The 11,913-nt window shown below is 43.5% G+C and overlaps 1 protein-coding gene across 2 annotated transcripts in view; it reads left to right on the top strand.

The window, feature by feature from the left end:
* The first annotated feature begins 507 nt into the window (after window positions 1-507).
* The window catches only part of PREP (prolyl endopeptidase), a 98,544-nt gene continuing 87,138 nt past the window's right edge, over window positions 508-11,913 (top strand). Inside the window, exons 1-3 of one of the 2 annotated variants that reach the window (XM_049818075.1) lie at window positions 508-753; window positions 2,110-2,184; window positions 10,041-10,174. In XM_049818075.1, the coding sequence (XP_049674032.1) occupies window positions 517-753; window positions 2,110-2,184; window positions 10,041-10,174 (446 nt within the window). In that variant the 5' untranslated portion in view covers window positions 508-516. Of the gene's footprint in view, window positions 754-1,003; window positions 1,284-2,109; window positions 2,185-10,040; window positions 10,175-11,913 lie in introns of those variants that run through there. The other variant, XM_049818076.1, reaches the window with a different exon arrangement.

The following is an 11,913-nucleotide window of genomic DNA, read 5'->3' as shown; positions in this document are numbered from 1 at the left end:
TAGGGTGAAGGGGAGTCTCTGGCAGCCTGCGGAGAGGCGTGTTTGATGGAAACGCGCTCAAGGTTTGGGTGGATCCGGCCTGGAGCCACCCGAGCCCCCACCCGTGAAATGGCTGCTGTTTTCCAGGCGGCAGCACAGAGGGGGGCTCTGCGGGTCGGGCCTGAGCCTCCCCCCACAACCTGTGTGGAGGTTGGGGAGCTGACAGGAAGGAAAAAAGAATAAAAACCCACGAATCTTTTTGTGGTTAACGTTTACTACAAGGAGGATGAAACCCGTTGGGCGGGAGGTGAGGGGAAAACAAGCCCTCCGACGGGGCAGGCTTCGCCCTCACGGCCGAGGAGGGACCCAGGCCGGCCCCGCCGGACGCCCGCCCTCGCCCCGCCCCGCCCTCTGCGGCCAGCCGGCGCCTGTGCGGCGGTTCCCTGCAGGGGGCGCTGTGCCAGCCGGCCCGCCGCCGGCGGCCTCTCTTGGCGGGGGCGGGCGGTGTCTCGTTGCCGGAAGCGTGGGGCGGGTCGTATGGCGGCGCCGCTCCGCCTGGGCCGCGCTGCACGCCTGCTGCCGGCTGCCGCTGCGGCCCGAGTCCCGGCTCCGCGCCTCCCTTCATCTTCATCCTCCTCCTCCTCCTCCTCCTCCTCCTCCTCCTCCTTCTCCTCCTCCTCCTCCTCCTCCTCCTCTTCCTCTTCTTTCCGCTTCTCTCCGCCGCCCGCCATGCAGGCCTTCCAGTACCCTGAGGTGTACCGCGACGAGACCGCCGTGAGTACGGCGCTCGCCGGGGCAGCCCCGCCGGCGTGTGGCGGCCGCCGGGCCCGGCCGCGGGGGCAGCCTCTCTCGCCTCGGCGCTGCGGGGGGCCGCCTCGGCGGGGAGGAGGGTTGGGGCCGGGGGGGGGGAGTGTTAGTGCTTTCTCGGCTTTCGGGGCTTTGTTCGGCTGCGTGCTCCGTTTCAAGGGCCCCGGGTTTTTAACGTCTGTGGGCCGTGGCGGCTGCTGGCTGAAAGCAGGGTTTGTGGCCGGTGTGCCCGCGGGCACGGCCGGCGGGTGTGGGGCCTGCGCCGCCGCCCGAGGCGGGCTGCCGAGCCGGGGGGCGGCCGGGGGGAGCTGGTGTCCCGGCCCTGGCGAGCCGGGAGAGGAGATCCCGGAGCTGTGTGTTTCAGGGAGAGCCAGGCCTGCAGCTGGGCTGGAGTAGCGTGCAGAGGAGCAAGCGGTCTGTTTCTGTAGGGCGGCACATCTGTGAAATTGTCCGTTTCCTTGCGTTCCGGCCCTAACATGATACGCAAGGATTGCGGTGTAAGTTCGGCTAAACCGGGTTCAGTTTCCTTCTTCCTCCACAAAGGACTGTGCTTTAGGCGCCAGCCCAGGAATTATTTACAGAACTAATATCACTTTTAAACCAAAACGTTTGCCCACATGGGCCAGCGCTGGAAAAACTTAGTAGTTGCTTTCATAGTTGAGCGAAAGGCTGAACTCCTAACAGCATGTATCTAGTCTTATTTTGTGGACCGGAGGAAGGAAGCAGATAAATTCAACCACGTGGGTTAGTCTTTTGTGTTGGATTTTGGGGGTTTGTTTTTTGGGGTTTTGTTTTGTTTTCACTTTTATATGTACTTCACTCACGTGTTTGTCATCATCAATAGTAGGGACGGCTAAACCAGAGACAGTTTGTGTAACCGGAAACTACATTTTGGGTGCATCCAGTCATTGGGTTTTGTGATTTGACTTGAACATCTGGATTTGGAGGAGGTTTTGGTGGTTTGGTTTTTTTAGGGGGGGTGGGTTTTTGTTCGGGTTTTTTTTTGTTTGTTTGTTTGGGGTTTTTTAGTATTATTATTACTTTACTGATCTGTTTTGTGGAAAAAATTTGTCTTCATGTTCTGCATTTCTCTGGTGCTCTGTGTTTTTTCTGAGGACAACTCTGCTGCCTTGGTGCCATCACCAAAGAATGGTAGTATTAGCAACTCACCTGGGAGCAAGGTGTTGCTTTTCCTTTGCTTCTTAGCACTGTATGCTTTTGTGAAATTCTAAATAGCCTTCGTCTTGATGACTGTCATTTCTTGATTAATAGAGTTTGCTTGTGTGCATGTCTTTAAAAAAGTATTGTCTTTTATAAATTTAGGTGTTGGATTACCATGGGTGTAAAATAAGTGACCCATACTGCTGGCTTGAAGATCCTGATAGCGAACAGACGAAGGTAACCTTTCTTTGCATGGGAATGGCTGTTTTGACTTGGTTCTCTTTTATGAACTAGGTGTGTGGGTACTCTGTTTTTGCAGGGCCTGCCAATACTTTTTGAAAACTTACATAATGAATGCAGGTGTGGTTCATGTGGTATTGTATGGTGCCAACAGCAATGCCATTATTTTGTACCTTTGTGTTAATGGGTGAAGGACTGGAACACTTGGTATAAGCTTGATCACAGAATTTGGAAAACTAAGGCCTTGTTTATCTTGCACCCATTTTTCTTAGACAATTCAAATGCTCAAGGTGGTGGTGTCACACTGAAGAGAAACACTGGTTTTAGAGCGCTTTATCCACTGTCCTAAGTACAGTAGAAAGAAAACTTTTTGGCTTGTTTTCTTTGTACAGTGACTGACAAAGTGGGTGAATGCTTTTTTTTTTTGGACCCTTTTTAAAAAAAAAAAAAACAACAAAAAAACAACCAAACATTTTCTTCCCGAAGTTAGGCTTTGTTAGTGGCTTTTACTACAAACTGTAGGTGTTGTAGTGTTTTCAGCCTGCAGTCCGGTATAGCGAGACTGTGCTGCTGGAACTGGTCTTTTGCTGAGAGAGAATCCTGAAAAATAAGTATGACTATGAGCCGATTCCTCTGATATTCATGGCATAGACACTTGCAGGGGTGATGGCCAGAAAGTGGTAGGTGGCGGTGTGGATGGGGTTTCCTCTGTAATGGCTAATAACTTTGTGATAACTGTAGGTGCCAGTGTTTTACATCTGGAACTATCTAGTATGCACGATTGTGTCAGAAAGATAATGGAGGGCGGGATCTCCATTTAAAAATATCCTGCAGCGTGGCTTTCCATTAGTGAGATTCTTTCTAGGTTCTCTCATGTGTGTGCTTATATAATACATCTTGATGAGCTAGAGGTTGAATAGAACTTACTGTAACTGTCAAGAGCAATATAAAATGTATGCAGTTAGGATCCCATTTCCTACTTATAAATCTATCAGCATATATAAAGACTCATGTGGATTAAAAAGGTTCATCTGGGATCAGGTTTTAGGGAAGAACTCTGCCATGAACATTGACACTGAAAATTAGATATTTAGTAAGGCCTTACAAATACCTATTAAAGTGGTTTTTCTGGATCCTGTGGAAGAGTTGGGATTGAGAAAATGCCAAGACCTGACTCTTTGTGTCCCTGTGTTCAATACTCTTGCCACATACTGTAAACAGGTTGGGTGAGAACAGTTGGAGGAGGGTGAACCTCATTCTCCAGAGGCTGTAGTTTATATAGGAGGCCAAATAAGGAATGGGGGATTATAACATCCTCATAAAAATGCAGCAACCCAGATGCAAGATGTCACATTGGTGGAATGAAAATACTGTTAAATCTTACTTGCCTACACTCTAAAAAACATGTGCCTTGGCAGAATTCTGGAGCGCAGTAGTACTATGATACAAAGAGTGCAGAGAGTTCCTGTGTGTATGGGTATGAGAATACGTCATCTTTTTCCAAAGTTCCAGGAGTTACTGCACAAAGGGAATTGAAGTATTTTGCTGTTCTACCTCTTTCACAGAAGAGGTCAGAAAAAAATAAACTTGAAGTGCTAAACTCCTTTCATCTGCTTTATCACGCACTTCTTTTTGCTCTGCAGGTTGCTGATGGTCACTCTTTCTTGCTAGCTTTTCTTAATAGCTTTATCTCCAAGTTCTTGAGGTAGTTTGCAGGACTCCTGCAGAGTAGCCATTCTGCACCTACCAGATCAAAGAATAACCAGACACTGGTATAGAGGCGATTGAATGACTGCAAGCTTCAGAGAGAATTTGGAGCATGCTTTGCAGACTTTTCAAGCCTTGAAGTCACTGGCCTTGAGACCTGTGTCCTTCCCATTCTTCCTCCAAGTTGCTTGCTCTCTTTATGCACTCCCAAACCTCTGTTTGTTTTAGGGAAAATAAAAATATCCTGTGTACACCTCCACCAAAAGGATACCTTTTATTTTCTACAAATTAAGTATAGAACTAGAAAAATTATTCCTTGGGCATTGTCATGGTTTAACCCCAGCCAGCAACTGAGCACCATGCAGCCACTTGCTCGCTTCCCCCCCACCCAGTGGGATGGGGGAGAGAATCGGGAGTGCCAGGGGGAAGTAAAACTTGTGGGTTGAGATAAGACAGTTTAATAGGACAGAGAGGTAGAAAATAATAGTGATAATAATAAAAAAAAGTTAATAATAAAAGAATTGGAATATACAAAACAAGTGAGGCATAATGCAATTGCTCACTACTCGCCCACCGAAGCCCAGGTAGTTCCCAAGTAGCGATTGCCCCAGGCCAACTCCCCCCAGTTTATATACTAGGCATGATGCCACACGGTATGAAATATTCCTTTGGCCGCTTTGGGTCAGGTGCGCTGGCTGTGTCCCCTCCCAACTTCTTGTGCCCCTCTAGCCTTCTTGCTGGCTGAGCATGAGAAGCTGAAAAGTCCTTGACTTGGTCTAAACACTACTCAACAACAACTAAAACCATCAGTGTGTTACCAAAATTCTTCTCATACTATATCCAAAACACAACACTGTGTCAACTATTAGAAAGAAAATTAGTTCTATCCCAGCTGAAACCACGACAGGTATCCGTGCTCGTCTGTAGTAAAGAGCCCCTATTCGGTTCCTGTTCACAACACGCTTGCTTCGTTTGAGCATGTGTAACAGTGAAAACTCTGGTTTATGCCAAGAGTGAAGACTGAATGTCATTCAGTTATTAAGTTAGGAATCTTTTCTCACACACAAACAGTCAAAATTACTTGGGAGTGTGCTGTTGAATAGATATACAAATACGTTGGAATTCTACTTTTCTAGACTTGGCAGAAATAGTCATGTCAAACATTGGTGTGGTCACAGAAAATAAATGGGTAGGCCTCACTTTATATCTGTGTTGATGTGAGTCAGTGGAACATCAAGTTTACTATTTCTTGAAGCATAGAGAAAGAAGCACAGGCAAGTGGTTTTAACTCTGAGATTTTCATGGTAGTTTCACCTGATACCCACTGTAGGGTTAACAGGACTGGGACTGAAAGAAATTACCCACAACAGCTATGAGTATAAAGAATCATACTAATTTTTTCTGTGGCTAGTTCGAATAATCTTGTGGGCTCTGATAGCTAGCAGCTTACAAATAAGTGAACACAGAAGGGTGGGACTTTTTTGTTTGTAATTGGCTTAATCAGGTATCCACTGTAGTTCACAGGTTTCCATTAAGTCAAGTGGTTCTGTGGTTTCTCTCTGCCCTCCCTCCCCTTCTTGCACTGACCTGAATGCTTCTGTCTCTCCCTTGCATGGGTACAGCCATCACAAGGTGATCTTCTGGGAGGGAAGCCATTGGTGGATTAGTCTTCTACTGGCACACGTGCTTGATCTAGGTCACCCCAAGGCCACATGATGGTTGGACCTAAGATGGTTCGAGAATGGTATCTTTCCTTTCCTAGCAGCCCACACCCTGCTTTTAATTAGGTGAAAGTCAAATAGGTCTATAAGTTTTTCAGCTGGGTCACCAAGATGATCTTATTCCATATGCAGTGTATATATCAGCTGTAAAAAGGAGTTTATTGAAATTTACAGGTGGTTAAGCAGGACTGTTTCTTGTCAGATGCACAGTCTTGGAGCGGATTAAGCCAATCATTGAGCCACACCCTCAATCTCTTGTGGAAAAGCTGTTGTTCAAGAAGTATGCGCTTCCATGTTCATGATATAAGTGCTTTTACTACATCACTTTTTTCCCTGTGTGTGCTTGGTTGGAGTAGTCATGCACAGCTATAAGAAAACAAAACTCCCTTCTCCAGGTACGTAAATAAAAACAGCCCCTGGTCAGATGGGGAAGTTCCTACCTCACTTTGGAGAGAGGCAGTGCAGAATGTGGGTTCATGCTCTGCTACTGTTTGGCTGTTGACCTTTAAGACAGGCTGAGGAAGCATCCCTGGCATAGTTGAAATGTTGTGCTACACTGGGAAAACACTTCTGGTGATGACATAGGCCACGACTGCAAAAGCACACTTTTACTGTTGTCTTGGTTTGGCTTGGTTGGACTTTCAACTTCTTGGTTTGTTTTTATGCTTTGCAGGAAATAAGCTCTTTTTTAGACTACAGCAAAGTCTTGCTACTCCAAGTATGTCAGTTATATACAGTACATTAACTCACTGACAGTGTAGACAGTAATGCGTAGCCTGTTTCAGACATGAGGGATGGACAAAGGATGAAAGAGCAGGGATCATGTAGCATACACAGTTGAGTTGTGGTATTATGAACAGGTGTATGTTTGGACTAAGATTAGAATTGAAACTCTCAAAACTACAATTACGTGCATTTGTAGTTATAATAGACCAGTGTTTCGTTTCACTTGTTTGGATAAATTTCCAATTGCACTTTGAATTTTTCTTTGCTAAATACTAAAGTAAGTGCGAAGAGGCAAGCCACCAGAAGTCTGCTTACTTTTATTTTCTAATACTTAAAAAAAAGGTATGTGCCCTCTTGTAGGAGTTGCACTGAGCTACCTTTTACTGAGAAGATATATAGGAAGATTTTGGGGGTAACTATTAAACAAACTGTAAATACTTTACAGATTAATAACAGACTGGTAATGTTGAAACAATTTATATCCTAAGACTTTTCCTTGGAAAGTATACTGTGAGTAGAAATAATTATCTTGAGAGAATAGCTTAGTGGCATGTAGAAAGCTGATAGGTTGTAACAAACCATGGTTAAAAAAATTGTGGCATGTGTTTTTAGATGAAATTTAGATATACTTTTTTAAAAATAACAATTGGCCTGCTCAAGTAATGGCCAAACACTTCAGCCTTGAGTAGAACATCTCTAGTCTTAGTATAACACTAGAAATTCTTTTGCTTTTCAAATTACCTTTCCTTGGACCCTTATTCTGTCCTTTCTTCTGCTAGCAAATTCTGTCCTGGTTCAAAGCTTATGATAGATTTTCAGATGCAGATTTCTACAGATAAAGTAAGAATCTTTCTCTATAGGCTCATGAAGGTGTACAGAGTTACTGTTAGCCCTGTAGCCTAGGTGGCATCTGTTTAGCTCAGCATGGTGGATAGAATTGTTTACTGAGAGAGTTTGTGCTGGCATCTGTTCCTGTACTTCACCTAGAGCAATATTTCAATTATGTATTGCTTTTTGAACATGAGTGCAACCTGGTGCTCAAAAGTGTAAGGAGAGAGAGTTTCCAAACTGGACAGGATTCTCCTCGGTGGAACTCTTTAAAAACCCTGTAATTCCTACCTCCTTTTTTAGATAACAGTGCTATTCCCTTTTACATATAGTCTTTGGACTCTTTGGTGCATACTAACTGGAAAGAGGGAAAAACATGTTAAGTCCTGTAAAAGCAAAATTACTAGTGAGTCAGTTGTGAGTGCAGTAGTTAGTATGTAAGCATGCTCTTGTGCAATGAATGCTTGTAAGGAAAACTTTGTGTCTCCTCTTTGAATACCAGTAATGAAAGCAGATGTGGTAAGGTGTGACGGTGCAGGTAAAATTAAGTACCGCACAGTTCCAGTATACCCTTGCAGCAATGTTACCAGTTTGGTAGTGTTATTGATAGATGAAACAAAGATGTGTGCCAGTTTCTGTCCACTAAATGCAACTGAAAAGTGCTTTTGCCCATCCAGTAAAACAGATGGTTTTATACATGTTTTTATAAGACATCCTTTCTCTGAAAATGTCACAGCACTTTGAGTAGTTAGTTTTTGTGTAGCATGCACTGTCTAGATTTTTGTGTGTGTGGTCTTTGAAATTCATGTGTTTCCATTTAGAGAAAACAAATTCAGATACACATAATTCTTGGGTAGATTTGATTTTCCTTCAATATCTGATGCAGAGAGGGGAACAGTTATAGAGGTGCAATGTGGAGGCTGCATGCAGTTTTGACTTACCACTGGAATGTGCTGTGCTGCCATGCTGGTTAAAGCTATCTAGGCCAGTGTGATTCTCGAAGGGAAAACAGAAGCAAAAATTGGCCTTCCCTTGGCAATGCATTCATCTCTTTCCTTTTTCTTGGGGGATCATTTCCTGACTCGATCCTCACTGATACATAGAGTGTAAATTTAAGTAAAGATCCAGAAGTCATCATCGTTAGCCTTCCGTATCTGTTCCTTTTCAGTGCTGTAGTGCTTGCTTTCTTGTGTCATCCCTGAGTGATGACTTGTGTGTAACCAGCCCACGTGTTCTTAAACTAATACGTTTCAGCACTTAGCAAAGTGCTCTTAGGGCATTACTTATTCTGCACTCACATGTTTAAAGCTTATCAGTTTCTCTATGCATGAACAAATACCTCTCAAGTGGAGACTGACCATAATTAATACACTTTTTCCTTTACCTTTTGGCCTGACAAGTCTCTGAAAACACAGCTTCACATGTAATGTAGCTCTTGGCTATGCACTGCTGTGGCAGGGAGGCAAATGGGAGGGAGATTGTCTTTCTACTTGTTCCATGTGCTCACTACTCACCACGTGAAATGTCTGTAAAATGCTACTGAAAGAGTTTTATGTTCTGTTCTCTTCCATTTTTCACCTGAAGAATTAATAAATGAGTAAACACTGATAGCAATTGGTAAATGTGTGCCAGGTACTCTGTACAGCAGCTAGCTTTTCTGAAGAACTTTGAAACACAAGTTGTAGAATGTGGATTGCAGCCCTGCTGTTCTTGTGGGTCATGCCCTGTGGTGAAGCGTAGCTCAGATGTTATCATGCATTGATCTGCTTGCTGTGTGACAGATTCAGGACAGGTAGAAACAATGTCCTCTTTCAAAGCAACTGGGAAAGAGACCCATGTACGCAAGAGATGAGTGGACAGGGTTTCAGGCTGGGGTCTGAGAGCGATAGATACTGCAGCCGTCACTGTGATGTCTGGCTGTGAATTACAGCTACACACATTGTGTCCTGTCCTTCCTGCTCCATGTTAGAGACAGAAAAGCCTGCGTCTCTGCTTCTTAGCCACTGTGGTTCGCCTTAAGATGCTTAGGTATTAATTTTATGTTAATGTACTGTGCTATAAGTAGGGATTGTGAAACACCAACAGAGCACCAGTTTTTCCATGCATGCCATGGGAGTGGCAGCCTCTGACAAACAGCTGGAGCGGTAATGGTTTTGGCCACTGTCACTAAGTGTTTGTGACTGGGAGGTGGAGTGTTTTAAAGAAACTAGACTCCTCAAAGTTCTTTTCTCAGAGATAGATATTCTTGCCTTTTGTAACTAAGAGCTGATCTGCGGACAGTACTTCGGCCTTTGCAGGAAATACTGGCTGGGACTAATCCTGTGTGTTATGTTAATAGGATGAACAATGATACATGTGAGATTTTGTATCATCTTCCAGCCCTTTACGGTTTCTGAAATGATAGTGCTGTCTGTGGGCAAAAGGGACTCTGCTCTTTATCTGTTTCCTAATGTATTTATCATAGAGTATTGGAGTATCATATGTTTGTGGTGAAGTAAGGGAAGATAGTATTTCCTAGGTATATACTATAAGTTAGCTTTTCTATGCCATTTAGGCAAATATAAGGAGAATTTTTAAAAGCATGAGATTGGTTTGCTTGTTTTTAAAGGGGAATGGTAGGAATCTGGCTTGTCTTTGGCCAAACCAGTGGTTACCCCCCCTGGAGAGTGTTCAGGATATAAGATCAGTCTTATTACAGTATTATGGCATAATGCAAATAAGTATGTAAGACTCTTCAGGTGTGACACTACACAAACTGTATGTGGGGAAAGATGTCTGTGATGTATTGCTTCAGAAAATAGTGTTTCCTGTAGGAAATACGCATTTCTACTTGAGTTCATGTCTTTTTTGGGGGGATTTGTTTTCTTTCAGGCATTTGTGGAGGCTCAGAACAAGCTTACAGTACCCTTTCTCGAGCAATGTCCTGTCAGAGGACTGTTCAAAGAACGAATGACTGAACTCTACGATTATCCTAAGTACAGTTGCCACTTCAAGAAAGGAAAAAGGTATGTGAAGAATGTCTTTTTAGGTGGTGATGAATATGAAGCAAGCCAATAGTAACTACTAGTTAGGAAAAAAAAATTATAAATTATATTTGTATTTATTCCTTTATAGTTGGGAAGCAGAAAAAGTAAGCCAATGTTAATATATATGGTTGCATGATGCAGAGCACAAAATGTGTGACCATCTTCAGTTCCCGGTTGTATTATCATCATCTTTTGTTGTCTTTTCTCTTTAGAGCAAGAATTGTGAGTTTATCAAAACTCAGACAACTTTCCGAAAGTAAAACTTTGAGGAGTTCCTTTCAGGGTTGGTCACTGTCAGTATAGTTAAAGGCACCTCATCCTGAAGACAGCACAAGTCTGTGATGTGCATGTTGTTCTAAATATTTACTAAAATACTGCTCTTACGTTGGTCATACTTTGAGCAGCTGGTAGGATTTTTTAGTTGGTAGGATATTTGTTTAGTCATAGCTAGTGAAAAGCAGTGGGAGTTTCCTTGTGAAAAATGGCTCCTGTATCTGCAGGGGATAGGGGAAAAATAATGTGGAGGACTTAAGGCAACTGATGCAAAAAGATCTGTCTTCTAAGAAATAAAGAAATCCTGCTATATTCCAATACCTAGCCTTCTTGTATCCCTGTTTTAATTCTGTGGCTAGTTAAAGAGATGGTGTTCTGTGGCTTACCTAAGGTCTGGAGACTGCAGCTGCTGCTCAATTTTATGTGACCTCTTTCAGAAACTCTAGCAATCTCCTAGAGAAAGGGAGTAAAGGGATGAAACTGCTGGTTAACTTAGTAACATCTGTAGATTGTTTTAGCAGTTGAAAAAGAGGTAGTACAACCAACCAGCCATTTTTAATCATGGGAAACACAAATAGTCTTTTCAGTATTTTCAATTTGTTTGATCCTTCTTGAGTGGGCACCCAGATGTGCCAGGTATGTTTTCACTGTCATCCACAGGAAAGAGCAGAAGGCATCTCATTGCCTTAAGATTTCTGCACAGATATTGAGGGAGATCTGCTACTCTTTATCTGCCCTATGCTGTGAGGAGGGTATGGATGCTTGTTGCTAAGGGAGGGAAAGTCTGTACTATGTGGGGTTTTGTAAAAGTATATTGTGGGGAGTGAACCCACTGACGTTGATTTAAGTTGTCACTGATGTGGCACAGCATGTCAATGTATAGAGGTGTGAGGTTTAGGCCCAGAAGCAGTGCAGCTGTGTAGGACAGTGCTGCATCTGGGGAAGTAAGCCTTGTTGATTGAGTCAGGCAAAGCTTATTAGTTTGTATGTGATGCTTATGCAGATGTAGCTATACTGAATCTGATTCTGGAGCAGGCTGGGTCAGTGACTGCTCTGGATTCTCTGACCCATTCTCCCTGTGCAGTGCAAACATGCCTAGATGTGGTTATCTTCCATGCTGGTGAGGTTTGATGTTGCAGAAGTGCTCATGGCAGGGATGAATGTAGCGTCCACTGGAGATAAAAAGTCTTAATTTGATGCAGCTGACTGTCCTCCAGGAAGAACATTTATGCCAGGAGCTTAACGTGCTTTAATGTATGACACTTCACTTTGATTTTAATAGATGTCTTTTTAGTTTTTCTGAGTCTTACTCTGTTTCTTGGCACATGCTGAACTTAAATCACAGTGGTTTAAAAATCATACCAAAACCCTATATATTATGGTGTTTGAGGAGATCAAGAAGGCTCTACCAAGTTAAGTAACGTAGTAAGGGGCAGGGAGAGCAA

This window comes from Accipiter gentilis, chromosome 15, assembly GCF_929443795.1.
Source record: "Accipiter gentilis chromosome 15, bAccGen1.1, whole genome shotgun sequence".
Taxonomy (NCBI): domain Eukaryota; kingdom Metazoa; phylum Chordata; class Aves; order Accipitriformes; family Accipitridae; genus Astur; species Astur gentilis.
The sequence above is the reverse complement of the archived record's forward strand: the minus strand, read 5'-3'. Positions and strand labels throughout refer to the sequence as shown.